Source organism: Haliaeetus leucocephalus, unplaced genomic scaffold (assembly GCF_000737465.1).
Source record: "Haliaeetus leucocephalus isolate CR32 unplaced genomic scaffold, Haliaeetus_leucocephalus-4.0 Scaffold222, whole genome shotgun sequence".
NCBI classification, from domain to species: Eukaryota; Metazoa; Chordata; class Aves; order Accipitriformes; family Accipitridae; genus Haliaeetus; species Haliaeetus leucocephalus.
The window spans coordinates 657,882-684,789 of NW_010972658.1; the positions used below are offsets into that span (position 1 = coordinate 657,882).

General features: G+C 37.2%; 1 protein-coding gene across 1 annotated transcript in view; it reads right to left on the reverse strand.

Annotated features, from left to right (window-relative positions):
• Positions 1-26,908, reverse strand: part of LOC104831409 (serine/threonine-protein kinase ULK4-like) — a gene marked incomplete at its 5' end in the record, with an annotated part of 190,340 nt that overhangs the window by 108,634 nt on the left and 54,798 nt on the right. Inside the window, one exon of the mRNA XM_010566968.1 lies at positions 15,280-15,328. Coding sequence (XP_010565270.1) covers positions 15,280-15,328 — 49 coding nt within the window. The remainder of the gene's footprint in view (positions 1-15,279; positions 15,329-26,908) is intronic.

The following is a 26,908-nucleotide window of genomic DNA, read 5'->3' on the forward strand; positions in this document are numbered from 1 at the left end:
CCGCCGGGGCCTGGGGGGGCGGGGGGCGGGGGCGGGGGGGGGGGGAGTTACAGGGGTGGCTTCTGTAAGAAGTTGCTGGAAGCTTCCTGCGTCCAACAGAGCCAATATCAGCCGGTTCTAAGACGGACCTGCTGCTGGCCAAGGCTGAGCCAATCAGCGATAGTGGTAACGCCTCTGGGATAACATTTTTAAGAAGGAAAAAAAAAGTTGCTGGGACAGAAACAGCAGCCAGAAAGAGGAGTGAGAACATGTAAGAGAAACAACCCTGCTGACACCCAGGTCAGTGAAGAAGGAGGGGGAGGAGATGCTCCAGGCGCCGGAGCGGAGATTCCCCTGCAGCCCGTGGTGAAGCCCATGGTGAGGCAGGCTGTCCCCCTGCAGCCCATGGAGGTCAACGGTGGAGCAGATATCCACCTGCAGCCCGTGGAGGACCCCACGCCGGAGCAGGTGGGTTCCCGAAGGAGGCTGTGACCCTGTGGGAACCCTGCGCTGGAGCAGGCTCCTGGCAGGACCTGCAGATCTGTGGAGAGAGGAGCCCACGGAGCAGGTTTTCTGGCAGGACTTGGGACCCCGTGGGGGACCCACGCTGGAGCAGTGTGCTCCTGAAGGACTGCACGCCATGGAAGGGACCCATGCTGGAGCAGTTCGTGAAGAACTGCAGCCTGTGGAAAGGACCCACGTTAGAGAAGTTCGTGGAGGACTGTCTCCCGTGGGTGGGACCCCACGCTGGAGCAGGGGAAGAGTGTGATGAGTCCTGCCCCTGAGGAGGATGAAGCAGCAGAAAAAAACATGTGATGAACTGACCCTAACCCCCATTCCCCGTCCCCCTGTGCCGCTGGGGGGGTTGGTAGAGAATCTGGGAGTGAAGTTGTGCCTGGGAAGAAGGGAGGGGTGGAGGGAAGGTGTTCTGAGGTTGGTTTTATTTCTCATTACCCTACTCTGGTTGATTTGTAATAAATTGAGTTAATTTTCCCCAAGCTGAGTCTGGTTTGCCCGTGACAGTAATTGGTGAGTGATCTCTCCTGTCCTTATCTCGACCCACAAGCCCCTTGTTATATTTTTCTCTCCCCTGTCCATCTGAGGAGGGGGAGTGATAGAATGGCTTTGGTGGGCAGCTGGCGTTCAGCCAGGGTCAACCCACCACAATGTTAAACAGCTTTACAACTACCAAAAAAAAAACCAACCCAAAACTGTTGAAGAGAGGAAAAAACCCTTGATCCAGAAATTCTGCACTGTAAACTTTGTAAGATCTTAAAACACTTTGCGTTTGCAGAAAAACTGGGAGGGGAGAGAACCTGAGTACCAATTGGCATGCCTATCCAAGTCTTAGGGCGGTCTGTGGTGATGGTCAGTCCTGCTCTCTCACTCCTGCTGCTGGTGACATCCATCCTTAAGGAATATAAGCTCAATACCCTTCTGTCTTGAGTTCCCAAGACTGACGGACTGATCTGATGACTGAACTGAAATTCCTGGTACAATGTTCAGTGACCACAGAAAAAGGTCATAAACTCCTCTCATTCGGACTAAACTGGGGGAACTCTAACAGAAGGATTCCTGACAGAATGGGCTAGACAGAAGAACACACTATGAAATGAAATACTGGACACTATTATTTAAAGCTATATATCAATATAAAATGACAAATGAAAGAAATACGATTTCCCTTTCAGGGCAAAAATTTATGTCTTTTCCTTTTTTTTAAAGTCTTTTGAACTATGCATGGATTCAAGCTATCTTTACTTAGTGTGAGAAAACAACAGGTTTTTATAGGATGTCTGAATTGCAGCAAAAACCAATGAAAATACTTAACACCATAGTTTAAACTACAATAGAGTACTTATTAATCCTTAATTTTTCTTTTTTTTTACATATAATTCTCCTAAACACTATAAAAATCTTCTCAGTACATATTTCAAATATTCTACAAATCTTAACTGTTCCAAAGGTGACAGAATTAAAAAGAAAGGTGTTAGTTAACACCTAAGTACACTTGTTTTCTATTTAGTTTTAGAGGAAACTCCTCCAGGTTTCCAAGAAAAATCTAATAGCATCAACTTTAGCTGTCAGGTGCAAAGCTGAAGTTGGCATGCTCCCTTAAAGGTCAGAGCTGCACTGTTTTTAAGTAAAAATATAATCATTAGGAAAATATTACCTTTTTTGCCCTAAATTCTCTGCAGCAATATTCAAACTACCCAATCACAAAAGTCTCATATATACCACTTAATTAAAAAATTTGTTCAGAACACTGTTCAAAACCCACAAAAGCAAGACTCATGTTTAAGGTACCTTGCATAATGTCCCAGAGTATTGCCAGAGAAAACAAGTTGGCAGGAACACTCACTGACTTTATACATCCACCCACCCAACTCTGATCTACAGTTTGTCTTGGATTTGGTTCATAAAAGAACACCCTCGTGCAGTATAAAATGTAGCTGGCTCAGATAAGGAAGCGAAACCAAGCCACCTGAATAAGCATTGCCACTTCAGGCCATCCACCTTGCTTACTTAAAGGTCAAAGCTCACAAGGAATTAGGAAGCAGGAAATAGATGAAGAGCTAGGAAACCCAAACTTGCCTGTGAGATTACTGACTTGGATCCTAATCTAGAGGAGTTAACATATCTAACCACAGGTACAGACACAGTGAATGGTGGCTACCTTGCCAGGAGATAACCCGTGGGGTAGTTTTTGGTTGGTTGGTTGGATTTTAAGAAGACGGACTGGATTGGGCCAATCACAGAATGACATATGGTTGAAGGCACCTTTGGAATTCTCTCGTCCAACCCCTTGCTCAGGGCTGCATCCACCTAAGTTTTAAGAGGACCAAGGATGGAGATGCTACAACACCTCTGGACCCTTGTTCCAGTGTTTGACCACCCTCCCCACAGCAAAAAGTTTCTTCCTATATCAAGCTGAAACTTCCCATCTTCCAACTTGCATTCATCCTCTTGTCCTTCCATTGTGCACTGCTGAGACAAGTCAGGCTTCATCTTCTCTGTACTGTCCCATGAGGTAGCTACAAACAGGAATAAAATCCCTCCAAGCCTTCTTTGCAAAGGTTGTATGAAACCTGTTCCCTCAGCCTTCCCGTGTCTGCCATGTGCTCCAGGCCTCCTGGTCATCAGGGTGTTTATTCCCTCAGCTTGCTCCAAGATGTCAAAGGTTCAGGGTAAGTGCTATTACAGTCTCTTGCAATAGATCTAAAATTCTTCTCTGAACACAGTATTTGAACAAACTATGTATTCCTAGCCAGTTTAGCCTTCCAAGAAAACCTAACTTTTAAAAATTGTTCAGATTAAGCACTATTACAGCCTTTGTAATTGGAGAAGATTAAGGGAAGTGCCAGCTACCAGGGACCAGCAAGGTCCAAAGGACAACAGGCAATCCTCTAGAAATAGTAGACACCTAGAGGATTTTGAGAAACACCCAAGGGCCAGCACACAATAATAAGCAGATTCTCTGCCCTTTGCAGGGGTGGAGACTTTTGGACAACTGTTGCGTCAGATCCCAAATCAATCCCTGAAGGGATCACAGGAGTTCTGTATTCCGTAACACAACACTGGACAAATATTAGGGTTATAGTTATTTGTTAATTGTTCTAAGGAGAGTTTAAACGGTGTCATTGCCATGCATCCCTGTGACATTGGGCTGTTTGTCCCAACCAGCAGAAGAAGCAAAAAGACCAGAAGCCTCAGCTGGGCTGTAAGTCACTGTGAAGCAACGTTGTGAAATGTTCTTGGGACAGGCAGAGCAACGAAGTCATAAAGACAGGGATCTGCCCATGCAAGGCACAACAGGGACTGTTACTCTGCAACAACTTTTTCTTTGAAATGCATTGTAAAAATATTTTCTTTCAAAAGACAACTTGTAAGACATTATACCATAATACACAAAACAACCATCCACTTTTGACTAGTTTAGAAACATTCTATAAAAAAAAAAAAAAACCTCCACAAAACCAGTATGCTTGCCTGCTTATTGAAGACCAGTAAAATAAAACATGAATGGTGAAATCAAAGAGATGGAAAACAGTCACAACATCATAAAACTTAGAAATATGTTCTAGTACCAGCAGTAATCATGGTCACTATTTCTGCAAAGCACAGACTTACCACTTCACTACTTGTTTGTGATTTTCTTTTCCAGTATGTTATAGCTAGCTTTAAAGCCTTATTAAAGTCTTTTAGGCTCATGTTTATTATCTGTAAAATTTTTTGACTTCTGGGACAGGATAAAAAAACCTACCAAGAAACACATAAGAATATTGTTTATACATGAATCTTCTTTTGTCCCTTAGCACTGAATATAAAATAAAAAAAAAGTTATGTAGCACACACACTAAAATATTAGGGTCTAGCAATAGAAAGCAATTCCTTTAAGATGCAAAGAGCTGAATTTCCTTCCTATAAAAGAACAAAATGCTGTCACAAATGCTGTGGACTCAATTTTTCTCTCAGAATTGGAGCTTCAGGTGATTTTGTAAATAATATTATTCCCTCCCCTAACAGGAGCACTGGCTCAAAATAATTTTCCGGATAAGAAAGTGTGATAGAAGGATATGCTTTAGTAATTTTTCCTTTTAAAAAGCCATTTTATTATGGAAAATATTAATTTATAATATTAAAATTATTTAAAGGATGGCTCTGCTTCCCCTCACATATTTTTATTTTTGCACCAGCAATTGTACTGGTGATAGATCTACACAGACATACAGTCATAAAATAGGCTGTTCACATTTATTTAGAATTTAGAATCATAGAATCATTTAGGTTGGAAAAGACCTTCAAGATCATCAAGTCCGACCATCATCCATGCCCACTAAACCATGTTCTGGAGTGCCTTGTCTACACACTTTTTGAATACCTCCAGGGATGGTGACTCAACCACTTTCCTGGGCAGCCCATTCCAATGTTCGACAACTCTCTCAGTAAAGAAATTTTTCCTAATACCTAACCTAAACCTCCCTTGCCAAAACTTGAGGCCATTTCCTCTTGTCCTATCTCCAGCCACCTGACAGAAGAGACCAACACCCAACTCACTGCACCCTCCTTTCAGGTAGTTGTAGAGAGCGATAAGGTCTCCCCTCAGCCTCCTCTTCTCTAGACTAAACAGCCCCAGCTCCCTCAGCTGCTCCTCATAAGACTTGTGCTCCAGGCCCCTCACCAACTTGGTTGCCCTTCTCTGGACATGCTCCAGCAACTCAATGTCTTTCCTGTAGTGAGGGGCCCAAAACTGAACACAGCACTCGAGGTGCGGCCTCACCAGTGCCGAGTACAGGGGAACAACCACCTCCCTGCTCCTGCTGGCCACACTATTTCTGATACAGGCCAGGATGCGATTGGCCTTGTTGGCCACCTGGGCACACTGCTGGCTCATATTCAGCTGGCTGTCATCCAGCACCCCCAGGTCTTTCTCTGCCAGGCAGCTTTCCAGCCACTCTTCCCCAAGCCTGTAGTGCTGCATGGGGTTGCCATGACCCAAGTGCAGGACCCGGCACTTGGCCTTGTTGAACTTCACACAATTGGCCTCAGCCCATCGATCCAGCCTGTCCAGATCTCTCTGTAGAGCCTTCCTACCCTCAAGCAGATCGACCCTGCCTCCAAACTTGGTGTCATCTGCAAACTTGCTGAGGGTGCACTCAATCCCCTCATCCAAATCATCAATAAAGATATTAAACAGAACAGGGCCCAACACCGAGCCCTGGGGAACACCACTTGTGACCCGCCACCAACTGGATTTCACACCATTCACCACTACCCTCTGGGCTTGGCCATCCAGCCAGTTTTTCACCCAGTGAAGAGTGCACTTATCCAGGCCACGAGATGCCAGTTTCTCAAGGAGTATACCATGAGAGACAGAGTCAAAGGCCTTAGGCGGGTCACCTGGTCATAGAAGGAGATCAGGTTGGTCAAGCAGGACCTGCCTTTCGTAAACCCATGCTGACTGGGCCTGATCCCCTTCACTTTGTACAGTGCTTCCCATAACAAAATCTGAATACCCTCTAAATCCTAATGAATTTATCATCCCTACATTCCTGTGATGTACATTTATAGTTTAGGTACTACCTTACCATAAGGAAAATTCATTAAAGAATTATGCTTAAATAAGGTCCAGCTGGGACCTTAAACAGGCCTAGTTGTAGACTAATGAGCACCAATTTCTGATGGTTTTGTAAATGTGCTCATCGGACACACGAAGCATAGAAGCACAGTAACCACATCTGAAAAAGAAACCTTATACAATTTGCCCAGTGTCAAGAAGAAACATGGATCATCAGCAGGAATAGGAACCAGCTCCCTTAATTCTCTCAGTACTCTGCCAACAAGCCCATTCTTCATTCCACAAATCATGTACTTCGGGTAAATGAAAAAACCTGAAAACCTGTTCTTCTCAAATTCTGTCATCTGTAACAGACGCACATTGAACTACTACCATTATGATCTCTCAATATTAGAAAGTTGAATTAAAACCAGTCAAAACTATTTGACTCAAGCAACTCTACAAGAACAGCTGAATATCAGCTACTAATACCACTCAGAGAAACAACATAAACCCCCCCACCAACAATAACTTTCTCAAGGTTATGGAGGGAAAGTAAATCATTCCAGCTCTGTTTAAAGCTAGCAGCTGTTAAGAGGAACTTTCTAGAAAGGTCTAGAATTTGCACATGCAAAAGTTTTAATTATACAGTATTTTCTTCATTATCTCAAGCTCAAGATATTCATAAAAAGGACACAAAGGAAGTGGTACACCACCTTGGAGGTATATGGCATCCCTCCAAATGAGCAGCGTGTGGTTGCCATGTGGTCCCTAAGTCCCCAGAACATGTTCCCATCACTTCCGACACTCCACTTCCAGTCCTTTCCATGACATTTCTTCAAACTACATTGGTCTTTTGCACATATGGGAGGACATCCATACATTAATTGTAAAGACATCCTCCGCTTTGAACTTGCTAGGTGACCCAAAGCAGGATGGCTGCAGCAGCTAACTGCCCAAGTATTTATTAAGCTTTCTAAGCCCTCAGTTGCTGCATCCACATTTCTAATGTTAGCTAAGCTACTAGCTCAAAGTTAGGTGGAGACATCTTTGTGAATTGCTGCCACACACTGACTGCAGCACAGACAAGCCTTAAGCTTTGTGGTTATAGCAAACATGTTGAAAGTGTAGCATAAGTTACAATTATACTGAAAAAGTAAAATCTTTTTCCAAATAATGTTTGTAGCAAAATGCCTATGCAAAGGAAGCTTTTGATGACCTTTTTATTGGGGGATGAGAGGCTGGAAAGCAGCCCTGTGGAAAGAGATCTGGGGGTTTGGGTTGATGGCAAGTTGAATATGAGTCAACAGTGTGCCCTGGCAGCCAAAAAGGCCAACCGTGTCCTGGAGTGCATCAAGAATAGCACAGCTAGCTGGTTGAGGGAGGTGATTGTCCCACTCTACATTGCACTGTTGTGGCTCCACCTCAAGTACTGTGTGCAGTTTTTGGCGCCGCAATATCAGGACATGAAACTATTAAGAGTGTGTCCAGAGCGGGGCGACTAAGATGGTGAAAGGTTTCAAGGACAAGACTTATGAGGAGCAGCTGAGGTCACTTGGTTTGTCCAGCTTGCAGAAGAGAAGGCTCAGGGGTGAACTCATCACAGCCTACAACTTCCTCATGGGGGACAGTGGAGGGGGAGGTGCTGATACCCTCTCTCTGCTGACCAGCAGTAGGACATGAAAATGGAATGAAGCTGCGTCAGGGGAAGTTCAGATTGGACATTAGAAAAAGGTTGTTCACTGAGAGGGTGGTCTGTCACTGGAACAGGCTCCCCAGGGAAGTGGTCATAGCACCAAGGCTATCAGAGTTCAAGGAGCATCTGGATGATGTTCTTATAGTCATATGGTTTAGTTTTAGGTAACCCTTTGAGGAGCAGGGAGTTGGACTCGGTGATCCTTAAGGGTCCCTTCCAACTTGAGATACTGTATGATTCTGTGTTTGCTTCATCCATATGCAAATCCACTGCACATCCTCTAATAATATCTGGGGAAACAAACCATATACCATGGGTTCTCATTATTAAGCACAATCAGAAACGGCTTTTATACGATGCATTGTAGCTTCTAATAGTTTCGTTGCCACCAGGTAAGAAGATGATAGTTACACATCAATAAAACAAAACTGTTAAGAGTTCATTCTGTGTATAGTGTTAATACTTAGAGAGAACAATTGACCTTAACAGATTAACAACCTGATTCAACACTAATCATTTATAAATGTATAGATACATAAACACTTCCCAGAAACTCCTGACTGAAATATTACTGACAAAAAAATAAAATCTAAATTGTTTCTGGAAAAAACCCCAACCTTCTTTTAGTAAGATTCTGCTTCCTGCTAAAAAATTCTCAAGAAAGTTACACTTACACATGTTTTCCAAGAGTACGTATTCTGATATGCAGACTTATCCTTTTTAAAGTATACACTATTGTCAAGTCAGCAATTTAAAAGAGATAAGTAGTCTCAGGCATCTCATCCTTAAACTAAAGTGTTTAAGCAAGTTAACAGAGTAATAAAAAACCCAACATTTCTACCAGAGGAGCCATATTTTATTCCTTGAAAATTGGAAATTAACATACTGTACCCTACTGCCTTTTACAATATCTTCTTCAGTCTTTAGGAACACTCCTATTCATTTGATTTAGCATTAAAAAGAGAATAAATGTAATACCTTACTGAATGGTGACACAAGACTTCAATGCATTGGTAAGAAATCTATGTCAGTTTGGAAAAGATTTAGACCATACTCATTGTTAAAGTGTTCTTCTACTCACAGTAATTTTTACATTAGCATTACATTTATCTTCTTTAAAGGGTATCTCATAATTTTTTATAATTTCAAACATATAAAATCTAAGATAGTCTAACACTTTTTCACTAGTTTCTCCTTAACCAATCTTTGGATATTAAATCTTTCAAAACAAGCAATTATTTTGCTTTATAAAGCACCCATTAAAATAGGATTTTGGCATTTTCACTTTCAGACATCCACATAGATTACATTCCTAATCTGTTGCAGCAGTTTTACATATGCTGCCACAGCATACAGTTTGGCTATTAAATCTAGCAGATTTTAGGAAATAGGCATATTTCACAAATAGAAGAAAATACAGATATTCATTATGGATAAATTTAAGGTTCCTAACTATAACTAATGCCCATCCTGTAAAAGCCATAAAAATCACTCTTAGAATGTATTTCAGACACCTTCTAAATGCAGATTTTCCCTAAAAGCAGTAATGAGCAGACTAAATAGACCAAAACGAGCCATTGCATTTAACTTTTTTATAACAGCATTGAATATACAGACAGGAACAGGAATACCACACACAAAGCTATTAAAATAAATACTGTTTCCTGTTCTTTAAAACATATGTTGCCTAACCATTCCCAGATATATTTGTGTTGATTTTTTGAATAGAGGGCTGAGGCTAAATTAAGGGTTGAGTACACCCACAGACTGGAGTGAAATGTCAATAGCTATCAGTTTCTACCAGTATCAATCTTCTCATGCAACCACAGAGCTTAAAGAGGGACCTTAGCTCAAAGGTCATTCACAGTGTAGAGGACCAACTGCCTGTTTCACACTAAGTGCTAGCGCTTATATTATTTGCCATAACCACTGTCCTAATTTTCTCCAGCAGATGAGTTTGGCAGCATAAACTTGTAGTCTCTACAGAATATATGAGTCTCCTACTCTACTGTTTCAAGTAACCACCCAGGATGATCTACAACTACTTTCAAGAGTTAGAAAAATGCTCCCCATTCTTCTAGACAACCAACAAGGTGTGCACCACGCTGGACTAAAAGGTGCTTAGTTTAGCAGACACAAGTAAACTAATGCTTCAACTGTTGCAATAACCTCTGATACATGTTCCTCTATACCTATCACCCATGTGGCTGCTAAACAGAAAAATACCTCTACCTCTTCCCTCAAATGATATTTGACTGCAGTCTCTCAGTAGAAAACAGAAACCAAGTAAAATAGGAATGATGAGGCTCCTGCTTTCCCTCTCCACTGTTTTTTTCCTTTTTATAGTATTTTCACACGAAAGGCTTGTCAGAAAACAAGTACTATTTTTAAACTGTTCTAAGTGGGTGGCTTCGTTGCTTTAACTGGATCACAAGGAGTGGAATCTGACTGTAATCATTTCCTGTAGCCTGATTTTTTCCTCCAATTAAAATTCAAAATGAAATATAAAATCCAACCACTGCTTCCACTTGGCTGCTACACGACTTCTTTTTCACAATTATTTTTTCTTTAATTGAAGGACTTTGGTTAAAATTATTTTTAATTTAAAAAAAACCCAAAGCAATCTAGTTATACACGGCTATGTATCTCCTACTTATCAACAAAATTTCCCGAAATTATTAGCTTTCTTGTAAAGAAGGTGTTACCCAAATAAAAGTGGAGTGGGTTGTTTCTTCTTTTAAAGTATGAATATGTTTAACTGATTTTGATGTAACTGTCACAATTTTTCTGATAATCCTGCCTAGCTCATACTCTCTTCCTTAGCACTCAATGGAATAATGAACTTGATTTTCAACTGCAATTACAACAAAGTGAGCAAAGCACACCTTCCAAGAGGATCAGTGTCTGCCGGCATGACAATGATTCTGAAGCATTTTTTGAGCATTCAAGCACAGGTTTACTGCAGTCTAACAAAAACATGAACAGTATATGATCCTTTAGTTTAAGACGTCCAGTTCTGTAATTAAACTTTTTAACATGGACTCATATAGCAGTCCCAAAATACACAGGGACAGTATAAAACCTCAATCCTAGACACAACTAGGAAAACCAGACAAAAATATATGAATATGACTACAAAAAGAAACATATTTTGTATTTTCAAAGTAACAGCTTTCCATGGTATTTAAAGGCAAATAAATTAAAATTTGTAATTTTAGAATTAAATTATTTAAAAAAATGTAAAGAAAAGATGTGGACTTGCTTGTGTCAAGGATAGATCAACAGTATAAATAAAATAATCATTATATTTGTACCTTTAAATTAGATTGTACAGTTTAGACACTAAGATACTACCTACCATTGGTTTATGGTATTTAATAATAAGATATCATTTATAAATACACTAACTTCCAATCTTACTATAAAGTAATTTTTATTAAAAGGATATGCCTTTACATCTATGTTGCCACATTTTTCATGTGATCACTGTGAAAATACAGAATGTTGCAAAACAAATCTGACAGCAAAAACTGAAGTCTGTGAGATGCTGGTGTGATTGAAAATTACGCTAGAGATTTTAATAGGATAAAGACACAACTGAATATTGAGCTTTAAAAAGACGATAGCACTGAGCTCCTAATCACAAACATCGTTAGCTTTAGTTTTAAAACTTATTGGCAGAAACCCAGAATTTCACCAACTACACAGAATTTCTTTTCTATGCAATAGCTTAGATTCAGATAACCCTAAAGAAAGGCCAGGTAATATTTATGATGTGTGGAGAGTCTCGGTCCTACCTCCTCTAAAAAGTAACATAGTGCAGAAAGTAACACATATGCCAACTTCATTGCCAGCCACTCAGCAAAATCTTGCTAGCAATCTAAAATACAAATAGCCATCATTTATAAATATAGGAGTAAAACACTTCCAATTCCTTTATCAACCTCACTCCAGCATTATAACTTAATAGTACATAATATACTGATATTGCAGACAGATCACAGGTTTGACATAGCAAAATATATTAGAAACAGAATAGTAAGAATGTAGCAGAAAAAGGCAGCAAGAAAGTAAAACATGAAACATATCCCACAGTAACTTTTCCTGCTACAATCCCTTCTACTTCATCAACAGCAGCATTTCATATGTATACCTTGTATCAACCCAACTTTTGGCATCATTTAAGTCATCATGGCGTTTGGCTCATTATTTTTAATCTTGTTGCCAAGGGGAGTTTGCACCTTTTAAATTTTGCACTTTATGATGCTAGCTTTCCTTGTGTTTTTCCATCACTTACTGTCCTGAATATACTCATGTATTGTCAATACGTCTCCCTTTTTCCACACACGCACATCGCTACGTCTTTACTGATCTGATTAGACATTATAGGAAGATAAATATTTCCTCATATTGCAGTCATACCTTCATATTACTTTGCAGAACTACTCATAATCTATGCAAACGCTAGGGCTAAGATCTGGCATCAGGTACTGATGAAATTAATTTGTGTTCAAGTGTAACATGAAATTCCCCTCTGAAGTTTTGCAATGGAAGGACTGTATCCAGGTCTTTCCCATATTCACGAACTGCACTATTAACATGCATTTCCTAAATGTAACTAAGCATTGAGTGATAAATGAGTGTTGAGGGTTTCCAGGGGAACAGCAACTGTATTTAAAGCCTCTTTCTAATAAGATCAGTAACTAAAACCTAGCTCAGGTGAATAAAACTAACAGCTATTCTCTTAGAACAACTTTTTAGGTAGACAGTAACAGCCTTTTTCACTGATTGAGTTCTTTTTGCTTGGCAACTATAACATTTACAAAATCATAGTCATAAATGACATGAAAGGATACATTTGGTGTGATTCAACTGAGTTCAGAGATCTAACATGACAGAGGGTAAGAAATTGCCAAATCTCAGTGTTATTGCTTAGACCACAACATAGGGTAGTATGCAGTATAGGAGGTAGTGCAACTCTACATCAATGAGCACTGAGAAGCAGTCACACTATAACCTACTTCTTGTGAATTGCCCCATATCTGCAAGCCATCATGTCCTCACTACTGTGATAGCTAGATTAAAGCTAGTACATTCAACCCCACTTTGATTGTAGCACAGCCTAGAAATGAAGGCTGCTCCTGGAGATACTTGCCAATTCTGAGCCCACATCATTTCCCTTCAGAGCCTAAAAGAGGCAATGTCCTGTCAGTGGCATCGCTGGAAATAACATGAACTACACTTAATGATGCATAGAAAATACATTGGACATTTGGTCTCGGCATAGAAAATTATGAAGTACTAGTGATATTCCTTGAACTTGATAGTAATAGCTCTACATTAACTTACTGACAATATAAAATAGTGTACTGACCCTGAAGCGTAATTCAAATTCAATAGTTTAGGGTCTGGTAAAATTCTAAGTACAACATTACTGATCTGTGCTGTTTCTTGAAACCAATAAAAGTATAAACCTAGTCAAAGACTAGTTTATGGAGAGTAATGGGAATTATGATGATATGCAGCTCCCTTCACTCATATGACCATGAAAATTACTTCAGAAACCTATAATGAAGGAGTTTGCTAATCTGCTCTGTTCATGAGGAAAAATAGCCTAATGATTAATCCTTCCAGTCTGATTAGTCCTGGCTCCCGAGCCTTCCCAATTGCCTAACATTCCTTTGCTGAATTCACTTTTCTGTAGGGAAAATAGGGAAATAGTGTAAGGAGGGTGGCAACCTGCTTAGGGTCTTGCATCTTACATCCCTCCAGCCAAACAAGACCACAGCTGACAGCCACTGTATTGTTAAAGCTTGAATGCTCTATATGACAACTGAAGCAATTACAGGTGTCTTCTCCAAACAAAGCATGTTGAAAGTGGAATTTTTCTTTTTCCTCCCTAAAAGCTATAAGCTTTTCCCCCTCACAACTCTAACAATAAGCTTGAAGATAGCTATACAGGTTTAAGAGAGCTGTGAAACCTTCACAGACCACCAGCCATGCAGCCAATTTTGAGCTTAGCTGCTTTTTACTCTCAAAAAAACCTATTTCTAGAACTCATGAGGTCAAACTGTGTGTGTGGAGGTCAGGAGGGAGCATTTATGACTGACTCCAACTTATCCTACTTACATGGCATGACATACACACATTTTAAATTCCATGACTATAGATAAGTTATAAAAAGTTTTTCAAGATCTGGGAATGTTTGTAGAGATCACAACCATGTTCAAATACTCATAGCTATATACTAACATATACATGTGTGTGTGTGTGTGTATGTCAGCAGTTAAATTTCAAGATTGCAACACCTGGAGATGTTTCAAACATTAATTCTATATTTGAGGATATTAACATGAAACATTTGACTTCCATATTTCAGTGTGTTCCACTTTTGTTACTACCTCAAAGCAGTACTTATCCCAGGTCAAAACTGTTTATGAACTACTGTTAAATGTTGTTTTTATTGTTAATACTTATCACAAGAAGAGATTTGTACATTTATGTACACAAAATATCATAAAGCCTGTGTTCTGTATGCTACTGCAAAAATCTATCACTAAAGAGGTTACTTTAATAAAAAAGGGCTTATCTGGGTATGCAGTATTAAGAGATTTAAAATGATAGGCAGTGAAATAAATCACTGCAGAGGAAAGGCAAAGATTAAAATACTTAAACCTAAGAAAGGAATATCAAATTTGATTCAGAATCATATTTATGAACATCATCGACCCCGAGTAAGACTGAATTTCAAGAATGGTACACAATCAAGTATGCAATCTGCCTGCACTGCATAAATTATGCATATTTAATTATAACACATATTTAGTATTCATCAGGAGCATGCTTACATGACAGGACACTTACCTGATACAACTTCATAAACAAAAAGATTGAAAAAAATAAACAAGAGACTATGGAATTTAGCAATGAGATGGCTAGTGGATAGCACAGGACCCAGCTTCCAAACTAGCCTACAGATTTTTCTTCTTCATTAACATATTTGTTTTACAACATTTCAGAGACATAAAACCATCAACAGTTTTCATGATCTTCATAAGTGGCAGATCCTACTTAGGATGGAAATTCAGCATGTGACTATCCAAAAATCATATCCTTGATGCTTTTAGAATTTCTTTCAATGTAAAGTAAGTAGCAGGAATTAGCATTATCATGCCAACAGCATCAAACTTGGGTTTGATACTGTTAAATAAAATGCAAGTTCCTAAGCATTTCTTGCTTGGGTTGGGCAAATATATAGTTCTAATTAAGGATCAAGCTCATTAATTCTATTTTTCTGGGTTTTATTTTGTTCAAAAAAGTATTTATCTTATAAAAGAAACTTTTTATACAGGTAGATTAGTTGGTAAGAACCGCATAAATGGCTGCTTACTAGATTCTTTTATAGTGATAGACTGCTCAATTTCATTTTATCAACATCATATTATTTTATCAACATACCTAATGAAACTTACTAGTTTGACATGATTTGGGAGATATAAAACCTATCTAATAGAATATATACATATATATAAAAAATTATTCTTACCAAGATGACTTGGAAAAGAACTGGAAAAAGACGGATTTCTTCCACAAGGCTGTAAAAACATATTTTAAGATTTATTTAAAAAGAGAGGAAGAGAATTCTTATTTAACACACTAAACTCACAAAAGGATCAGAGTAGTAGAAGAGCCATTGCCAAAACCCATGACCCAGAACCTCAGCCTTTGACTAACTCTCAACAAAAATGAGCTCCAATTCAGCTATTAAATAGAAACAGCAATGTTATACCGCTTTGGAAATTGCTTTTAGGTCTGCTTCACTGATGTGATTCAAGTGAGTGGAACAGTAATTAAATTAATATTTTTAAATGGCAGAAATTAATAAAAATTCAGAAATTTAATACTATACATACTATGAAGCAGTCGGTGTGCACCATTAATAATTTGAATTAATAGACTCAGTGCACATAGTGTAAATATAAATATGCTGTGGTTTTTTTAAAGCATGCCACATTAACTAGCTTCTTAGGTTTACCATATTAATATATAAGACATTCGTCAGCCACTTCTCTTGACAAAAACTGAGAAGTGGTCACCCAAAATAATTTAGCTATATTCTCCTGAATTTCAAAATCAGATACAAAACAGCATATACATACTTAAAAGAAAGAAGAATATTCTCAAAAAACAGTAATACTTTACATTAATGCAGTCTTGTCTATTCTTAGAACCCAAACACTTTATATTTCTTAAAGCATGTCTCACAAACACTATGATGACATATGAATTATATGATTACATACTCTTTCCTGTATTACATTGTCCAATTTGAAGAATGATTGTCCCTTTTCCATACACACTGTACTAGATGCCTATTCACCAAACACCACAGAGAACACCAAACTGTTTCAAAGATTTTTCTCTTGTGTCTTCATAACATTACTGAACTGCTTCATAAACAATAGGGATGTTTAGCCTTGTGATATAGCTGTAAGATAAGATTGTATTATGAAGTTCATGTAATAAATGCAGAACTCAAACACAGACAGCATGTCTGAAAGTGTTGAGGGAAGATGTGCACTATGACCATACGCTCAACATGAAGCAGGTGCTTTTGCACACTTACTCAGGGAACTCTGCATATAACATACTACAAAATTGTCTTGGAGGTAGTATGTCAGTTAAAAACATAAAGTTATATTAAATAGTTCTCTGTTAATAAAGAGGAGTCGTATTTGACTAAAATAAGCATTTAGTTACATGTTTGAAGCTTTATTGTGTAATACCCTATACCAGCTTCTGGTACAACAACAATCAGATTAATTCTATTTGGTAAACTATTTGTTAAAAAGAACCTATACATTCCTAAAATTACAGGTTTCCATTTAAGAGGTTTTTATTCATGTCCAGTAAGAAAAGAGGAGAAGGTATTATTTTTATGGATAGCATAAGCTGAAGCATTAAGACTGTGAACTGAAGCAACTAAAAGGAATTGCACATTCTCTTCTAAGAACTTCATGAAAAAATTGAAAGGGGGCTAGAAAAAACATCCAAGGGTCATAAAATCATAAAATGCTTCATTTAGATTAACATCACCTATCAGAGCCCTGGTTGTTCATATATGTTGGAATAATTTTATGTAAAGGAAATATAATAAGGAATGAAATGCATGCTAACAGAACAATCATATCTATGAAGAACTGAGAATTACTTAGAAGTCAGATACGTGCATTAAGTATAAATAATGGTTTCCTAGTTCATATTGTTTTCCTATTTCTCTGATCCTTGCATTCACCTAAATGTTATAATGATGACCATGTAGAATCCATATGAAGTTGGGGTGGGAGCAGAGGTTTAGTGTAAGAAGATCTATTGCATTGTACAGCACTGGCATGTGGACCCAGAGACGAGTAAAACACATCCACTAAATTGGTCAAAACATAACAAAACAATATAATTTTATGTACCTGTATAACATGTTTAATGTAACTAAGTAACAGCCTTGTTCGACCAAATGTGTTCATTTTTTACTTGCCTACAGAAATGGGTAAAGGCACAAGCTACACCCAATAGAAAGAAGAGTTCATACATGGAAAGGAACTCATTATTTCTAAGTTAAGAAGCTTGAATTTAAGGAATATTTCTGTTCTTATTAAGTTGATGGAAAAAATATCCATATGCAATGGAAATCCCAACAAGTTCCTTACATAGGTCAGGAGAACCTGAAAGCTCTCCGCTGTGCCATCTAACAACCCTTAAACAGACAGTTATGGCACCTTGGACACAGCCGGGTCATGAAAGAGTCCCAGGATTGCAGATAGGAAGAGTTATTATATTTGATGTTCATTTTCCAGGGCCAAATCTACTAGTTAAATTAAAAATTTAGACCATACCTGTAAAACAGAATTTTGCTGATGTGGGTAGAACAATACTGAACATAAAAAAGGTCATTTAAACACCACAGACTCTCAGAAAGAGCAACTACTGTAACAGCAACCACATTGACAAAATGAAATTTTGCCAGCACAAACCATCTTATGCTTAGGGCATATTGGAATTACTCACACCAGCAAAAGCTGCTTACTTTGCTACGTAAGAAGCATTTATACTGAGAACACATTGGCAGTAAAATACAAATACCAAGAATAGCTGAGCAATCCTAGTTTAGGCAAAATCTAGAAAAATGATTTTGTGGTAAAGACTAAATTATGACACAATTAGTTTCAAAAACTGTAAGCAGTCCTGATTATTACAGCATTACGAAGTCAGCTATACTTTCTGTTGATCTAAGCTAAGACGAAACTAGAGCCAATATGGCTATTCTTAAAGGTCACCTGCAAACCTTTATGATTGAAACAAGAAACAGCTGCAGCCTTTAAAGAAAATGATACACATAACTTAGCTAAAGCAAAGTCACATCAAGCAATGTATTAAGACAAATCTTAAATGGTTTATCCCAGCTTTGCATATACGTGCACAAGACGGACAGTGATATTATCACATTCTTCATTGCTATCTTACATAGTTTTTTACAAAGGAAATGTCTTAAAGCAGGTGAAAAAAGAGTTCAGCTAGGAAATTTATTTCATAGAATGATCATATTCTAAATCAAAAGTAGTTTGGTTCTTTTTAGACTTTTATAAAATTTATATTAAATTAGGTCCTACCCTGTTTGGAAAACATATGTATGAAGATGATTCTGTATAAGCAAATCATAACACTAAATATCAAGTACTTGTATTTTCTTTTCATTTAAACCTACATCCAAATAAACAACAGTGGCTCAAAATAACTGGTCATCTGATTTTAAAAGACTTGCCACCAGTATAATCCGAATTTTTAACACACTAACACTTTTCAAATTGAGTTTATGCCTCTGGTCTTGCTTTCAAAAAATACGCATCTGTTTTTCTAAGACATCCTAAATTGCCTTCTTGCAAAACACAAACCTACTGCAGGACACTGAACACAAAGGCTTTTTGTCACAGGTGTGATCCCTTAAAAATTCCAGGCACGTACTCTGAAGTAAGAGCCTTACACAGCAGGACTCCTGGTTTAGAGTTTAAGCTTTCTGTCCCAGCACTTGCATACAAAAGGAAGTACCTTATACCAGGGTGTGAATTTATACTGCCTTGCATTTACTTCTCACAGGAATAATTCTGGTACACACTAATGAAGGCAGTTTTGAGGAGACAGCATAAGACTAACTCCTTTCTTATTGGGCATCAAGAATATCTGTACTGGTTCCCTATAGAGAATTCTTTGTCTGATGAAAATGGGATGAGATGTTTCAGTTGTATGAGTTCAAGTTGGGCATAATACCAAATTAGAAAAAAAAAAAAAATAGAGCGAAATCAATAACACTTCTGATCTTGTGTCACTGACAAAGCAGTTTAATAATGTCACTATTTTACTCCTCTAATTGAAATTGTCTAGCAATTAAATATCCTTATTTAGATTTTTTTAAACTTTTTTAGGAACTTCTCTGCTCAAACACAAAACTATAAATTCAACACTTCCAGACTGCTGTTTTCCTCCTTTATAGGTAGGATTTACCTGTAGGTAGGCTATGCCTACAGTGGCAGCTGGTCCCTAAATAAAGGAAACAGAGCAACATTCTGTAAAAATACAAGGCAGTGAATTTTCCAAAACACTGAGATTTGTGCTCTTAAGTCAATTCATCTTCAAAAATCAGTCATAAGTTTTTTTATAAAAGCCATAGATTGCTACACTTGAAGTAAACACTACTAATTAGTCTTTCACTTCTTATTATACATAATAAATGCCTTTTCTAGGACAGCAATGCAACAAACGACATAAATCACAGTAAAAACCAGGGGTTAATACACAAACAGAATTTGATTTTGACCCCTGACAAATGACTTAAGAATTCATGACGCACTGCAGTCTGCTGTTATTCATGTCTATATTTTTGGTCTGGATCATTCACAAAAAACCCCAAACCCACAAGTGTGCAAATGTTTGTATTATCAAATTGAAAAGCTGCAATAAAGGCTAGCAAATGAACACAAAATGGCCAACACCACTTCAGCAGCATAGAAGGATAGAAAGTTGGTGGAAATAATCAACTGGAAACTCCTCGATCTCAATCTCATACAGCAAGTAAACTCAGGGATATGAGTTTCTAAGTTGGAATAGCCTCTTAGTGCCATTGGTACCTTGAATAAATTAGAGAACAGCTCACACAAATTTACTCTTTCTGGGTGAATCGCAAATAATAAAGACCCACCACTGAACCAGAAAGTTTCAAAGTCACCTTACTGCCACACTTTCATACCATGCCCTCAGCAGCTGTTCAAAGGCAAAGACAATGATCTCATCATTGATTTTAAGAAATATTATACCAAGGCACAATTTACAATGGCATCTACCATAAAATACATCAGGGAGAAGATCTATCAACCTTGTCTTTAGGTGTCCCAATTATTTTAAAGTCAATTTTCTTGAAAAGAGTTATTCTTCAATTCTGGTTCCTAAGCCTTCTCAGCAACTGTAGTTTACATTTCAAATGACCCAGGGGGCAAGGACGAAGAGAGGACTTTTGGCCTTTCAGTGGGCAGAAAATTATTTTGGACGTAGAATAATCAGATTTTTATTTAATGCTTCACTTTTTGTAGCAGACAGAAAAGGAAGATAAACACAACAATAAAGATCTGTATGTGAAGGAGATATACACCACCATTATTTGATGATTATATTTTGAAGATATTTCACAAGCATATAATTAATATTGAATATGGGAAACCTAACAAGAAAAGGCTGACTGCTATTCATAAACACAAAGGAACAAGATTTGAGAATTCAAATAAATGCACAATTCCACTGTAAGAAAAATACCTGAAGTAGGGTGTTTCTTCTTTCAAATATCTCGAGTATTTGCTACAAGTGTCAATGTATGTGAAATTCAAGGAAAATATTTTTCAATAAGTCCAATATGAAGATTTGCATTAAATGTAGTGAACCAAAGCAGTTTTGTTTTTATCATGTAACAGCAGTGGAATTGTTAATAGCTTCCAGTAATTATGCGGTGAAATGAAAGGGGCTTACTTTCAGTCCCAGTGTAAGCTCAAAAACTGTCTGTTGCACACATTTATGGGAAGGGTGTCAACACAATCCCAGTCATTTTGCCAGTAGTCTCAGCAAGCTTACTGAGGGACAACAGTTTGTATTTTCAATTCCTGTTCAGTTTCCAGCTTCAAAATTCATATTTTTATAGGAATATTTGTCTTTTGATATATCTAAGCCACAATGTATTGTGCTTTACCGATTTCCCATTATTTCCTACAATTTTACCCTTGCCTATTCACAAGTAGAATAGAATACCTAACCAACAATCCTAAAATGAAGTGTCCCCCTTTTTTGATATAAAATCATAATACAAAATTATTCCCAGTCAGTGAGGCAGTAATTGCAAGCAGGCATGAAAATTATTATTAAATTTTTTTAAAAATTAGAAGCGAAGTATATGTGTTATCAGCCCCAAATATTGCAGACCTACAACGTGGTATAAAACAAGAAAATACTACGACAGAAAGCTTGAGAGACACTAAAGGTTAGGGTCATAAATAAAAATGTTTGAAGCTCTGACAAAGTCGCAGCCTCTGCAACTGTGCTCTGCACATTCAGTGGCAACAAAATCTTTGCCATACTGGAATTATATCAATTTCCTGCTTTTTAGGGTATAAAATCTTTGTTTCACTTTTAAAAAGAAATTACATGAAGTTTGGCTCCTTAAAAAATATGACTTAAAAAAAATTGTATTTCTTTCCCTTGAGTACTAAGTCCTGAGGGATATTTTGCTTGAAATTTTTTTATTAATATTTCCATTATGTGTTATCTTCATGGTCTCTTGACACCTACAAGTCAATGCTTCCTCCTAGCTTTGAAAAAGAATTTAGTCTAAAACATTAAAAATATGTATTCAAGCCCTTTTCAATAGTCTCCTATTTTCCTCCTTGCTGAGATTATAAAATCTCTTCATTCACTCTGATATCAAGGATTTGAGATTTAAGCCCACAGTGTTCCCATTCACATTGTTGATTACACTCTACAAAGGACAGATTACTTCTCTGAATGGACTACCTGCAAAGTGCTAGGAGCTATAATGTAAAGTAATATGCCAGGCTATTCCTAGTTGACCAGTACCATCAGAATAAAAAAAAGCAACCTTCCTCCTAAGATTAGACTATTTACTTCTTTTTTTTTTTAATACAGACCCTAGCTTTCTGTATATAATAAATTTAGTTCCATCCATTGTGGGCCACAAAAATAGTCCAATATTGCCAGTGATAATACCTACACACCACAGCTTATTTCAGTTTGTTCAGTGACATGTTTCAATACGGATTTATGGTTGATAATTTTTCTATTCCACTTATCTCTAAGAAACCAAAACAGGAAAACTATGCATTGATTTACATATTATACAAACTTGCAGAAAATGACAGAAACTGATTTACAAAGCCATAAACCAACACTAACTGTAGTTTTGATTTAGTTTTCCATGATCATTTTACAGATTTTTTTTCCTCTCACTGTGCACAACAAAACTGTATTCTGTGCTCTACATGACTGTTACTAGAAATTAGAATTTACTAGAGAACAAAAGCTCCATTTAGGGACAATTTTCAAAGTTTAAGGTGAATCTATACCACAATTTGCAAATACACTAAAAATTACTCTATTCAAATTGTCTTCACACATTTTTAACATTAGTTCTATTTCACCCTAAAAGAAAACAGTTTCAGGAAAACTGGACTGTACTAATGTGTCCAGTCTTAGACAAAATAACCAAATGATTGTCCTTTCTGCTAAAGACTGACTTAGGAGACTAATTTCCAAGTCCCTCACCAATTTGATTCAAAGTGATATAGTAAGTACCCCAGTTACAAGGCTCAACTGAACCAAAGCATGTCAATCATCCATTCTGAGTTTTGGTATTTCACTGAAGTATATCTATGTTTTAGTTTAGACAAAATAACATACCTCAATGAAATTTTGTTAAGAGTTCATGTTATGAGAATGGAGAGCAATGAGGACTTAATGATATAATAATAAGAGTTATGTGGAAAAGAAATGCAAATCTTACTTTAAAAATACACATCTAACAATCAGGTTCTTGGAATGTCTATAAAAATAACCATACTTCTTCATAAACTTTCAATATCAGATTAATTAAAACACAATGAATTGCAAGTATGGTCAAGTGATCATGATAATTTCTGATAAATCTACTCATCTCCTGAAGTATCAGAAATTATACAATTGAAAAGCTTTTCATTACAATCACAATATCTTACTCTGAAAACTGATTTTAATAAGTATTATGCCTCAAGAGATTTTTCAGCTTAAAGATGAAGTTCACTAATCATCACAAATGGAACTGATGAAAGTCTAGTAAATCTTACTTCCTTTAAGGATCCTAAACCATTTTTTTTAGCAGAGCTTTTTTTAATGCTATTGCTGTTAAGGCTTGAAGACTAATATTTTCTGAAGTTTTTGTCAGGTTGTGATTGTGTATTTTAGACTATTATTGTATCCAACTGGAAAATAAGAAAAACAATTCCATTCTTCCTCTAGTTTTAAAGACTTGTTTGAAGGAAAGGAAGCACAACAATGTTAGTCCTTTCTCCAGTTCTGCTATTTTTTAACATAATTTTAAATAAAAAATTGCATTAAAGTTTTTATAAGTTAATTTTCAGATTTTTGTTTAACATAAAATACATCTTGATGTTTCACAAAATTATAATATTGTCTAAAATAAATCAATAGCTGGTTAGACGAATTATTTCAACCATATCCCAGATACTTTTCCAAAGCCTTTTTAATTTTTTTTTTTTTATTTTAGGCATTTGTGTATTTATAACTTTAAAGTCAAGCCTGACTGAGGCTTAAACATAAAATTATAATTTGCTAAATAATTTTAACTAATTTGATATATGAAAAAGCTTCAGACAATTCTGAAAAAAACTTTTAGTCATATGTTCTTAGTCATATGATTTAGTTTTAAGTAGTCGTGCGAGGAACAAGGAGTTGAACTTGATGATCCTTTTGGGTCCCTTCCAACTTGAGATATTCTATACAATAGTACGTCAAGCAACTTTTTCTTGCTTCTGGCCTTCTACAGGTAAGCACTCTCACGCCTGAGAGAGTTCACACACAACTACTTGCACAAATAAGGGTTGCAATTAGTCTTTTGCATCAACCAATATCTCTGGTTATTATTCTTATCCCTAAGAAATTATAAACAAAATCTGCTAAATGAAAGAATGTGGGTGAGAAAGTACTTCATTCACCAACAAAATCAACACTTTACCTGTAATCTTGGAATATTTCCAAGATAGCAAAGCAGTCACTTTACACCTCAGACTTCCAACACTTTGTTAGTCAGATAATGTTAGTGAAAGCTTCTGAACCCATATGTTTTTTTGATGGGTGATCTGTAAGGTGTAAACATAAACACATCTATCTGCTAAATTACTGACCTATGATTTCAATGCACTAAATAAGGAAAGTAAAGTAGGCCTTACACCTTCAATCTAACTCATTTGAGACTCCTCTGTTTGTACTTGTCCTGCAGATCATGACACAGCAAGAAGCAAGGAAGCAGCACAAAGGATGTTATGTGGGTTTGGGGCCTGTTCTAAAATAGTCTACAATATTGTAAATCCTTCTACAGACTGCCCCCCCCCCCCAAAAAAAAAACATTCTTACTGAATGTAAAATAAAAACCCCAACCCTTTGGATTGATAGAGACATGGCTGACCAGGGACAAATGGAAGGGAGTGGATGAGGTAAAAGCAAAGGTCCCAGTTCACACATCAGAGATCGCTTCTTCAGGTGGTCAGCTAACACTGATTTCAAGTGTTCTCAATTCCTACAAAATTTCATTCTACTACTTGACAAAAGGGCTGTCACAACCTCTGAATAACTGCAGAAGTTTGAAAGAGAGATACAACAGAAGGCTGGCAAGCATTCCACAAAGCGAGGCCTTTTCTTCACAGAAGCACTTGTAATCAAGCATCTCTTAGATATTTAAAAAATAATTAAGGAATATCTAAAGGAGAAAAGAGCCATTAAAGTGAACTTAAGCCATCCATTCAACAATGGGATTAAAATCTGAATTGAAAATGAAGATCAACATTTTAGATTTTAATTTGTGTAGAGACTGCAGTTCTTGCATGTATAAGTACCTCTAACTGTTCTTGCTATGCAAAGTCTCTAGGGAAAAGACTGGTAAATATTTTGGAACTTGCCAAAAATCCAAACCCATTTGCTGTTATTGAAAGAAACAGAATACAAGGGCAAATCCACCCTGAGCCGGAAAAAAATCTAGGTAAAAATGAAGCTTTAAAAAAATATTATTAATAAATACTAACTACATAGCTATGAAACAACCTTATCTATATTCATTTAATAAAACTGTAAGCAGGTAGAACAACACCACTTAGTGTTACGATAACAAGGTTATCTTTCAGTCCTCTGAATATTTCCTCCATTTAAAAAAACCCAAAACAACAACAACAACAACAAAACCCAAACTATCTAAAATATGTGATTTATCTATTAAAAAAAAAGCATGAGCAAGAAAACATTAAGAGAACATTTGGGAATAGTAGCATTTCTGAGTTGGATCTCCACAAGAATTTAGGTGTCCTCATGGTCCTAGAATTTCCAGTCATAAAAAGTAAAAGCATCTATCTTTATATACGTGGAGAATATGGGCCTAAAATTGGATTTGCAATATTCAGAACACTGACCAGGGATCTGGCTGATCTAGCCAATATGAAGGCTTAAAATGCTCCTATCTTCCAGGTTCAGTAATCAATACCCATTTAGGATTCATAGTCTCGTGCATTACTCGCTTGTCTTCTTTTTAAAAAGGGTAGTTTGGGGGGTTTTTTGTTTTGTTTTAATGGTTACCAAATGTCTTCCTTAGAAGTGTAAGAGAGACCCAGGTTCCAAACCTCCTCTTCAACCCCAGCCTTCTCTCTTCAGGGAAATTTAGCTAGTCAGTAGGCTATGTTCACTCTATAGGGGGTTACGGTCCAACCTCTCTTTGTGAAGCTGTCCTACTGAAGAGAATAAGAATTATAGGTTTATTAGGCCACAGAAGGGGAGAATGACTTTGTTGCCTATTTTTTTTAGGTCATCATCTGGTAAAGTGAAATCTTGAATCCCTGGTGATTTTTAGGTATTTTTAAAAACCCATGCAAGTATTTACAAACATGTAAATTCTGCAGAAATGCTTTTTTAAGCGCTTAAATCATTTTTTGTAAAAACTGATCTTACTGTAATGGTGCCAATTTATAAGTTCTCAATGGAAAAGAAACCCAAACAAACAAGTATATTTACATCCATTTTTATCATAAATTAGCTTGGAGAGGTTCCAACAGCAGCATTTTTCTTTGTAAGGAATGCACATGAGCAGCTGAGGGAACTGGGGTTGTTTAGCCTGGAGAAAAGGAGGCTGAGGGGAGACCTTATCACTCTCTACAACTACCTGAAAGGAGGTTGTAGCGAGGTGGGGGTCAGTCTCTTCTCCCAAGTAACAACTGATAGGACAAGAAGAAACAGCCTCAAGTTGTGCCAGGGGAGGTTTAGATTGGATATTAGGAGAAATTTCTTTACTGAAAGGTTTACCAAGCATTGGGACAGGCTGCCCAGGGAAACGGTTGAGTTACCATCCCTGGAGGTATTTAAAAGACGTGTAGATGTGGTGCTTAGGGATATGGTTTAGGGGTGGACTTGGCAGTGTTAGGTTTACAGCTGGACTCAATCTTAAGGGTCTGTTCTAACCTAAATGATTCTATGATTCTATATGGTCACCTGCCTCAAACTGAGGTGTCAGTAAAAGAGGTTATAGACGAAATTAACAAAATTAACAGAGACAAACCACCAGGACCAAAGAGCATCCACCCAAGAGTTCAAAAAGAACCAGAGAAGAAAATAGCTCTTAACTGTAGCGTGTACCTTGTTTAAAACTCTCTGCTTTCATAGGAGATTTAAAAGACAGAAAATGTGATGTTATCGGATACTGACTTTTGAGAAAAGTTGGATGGGGGGGGTGAAAATCTGGGCATTACAGACATTCTAAGCTGAACAAATGAGTAGAAGCTATTCTGAATAACAGAACGGGTAGGCATGCACAGAGC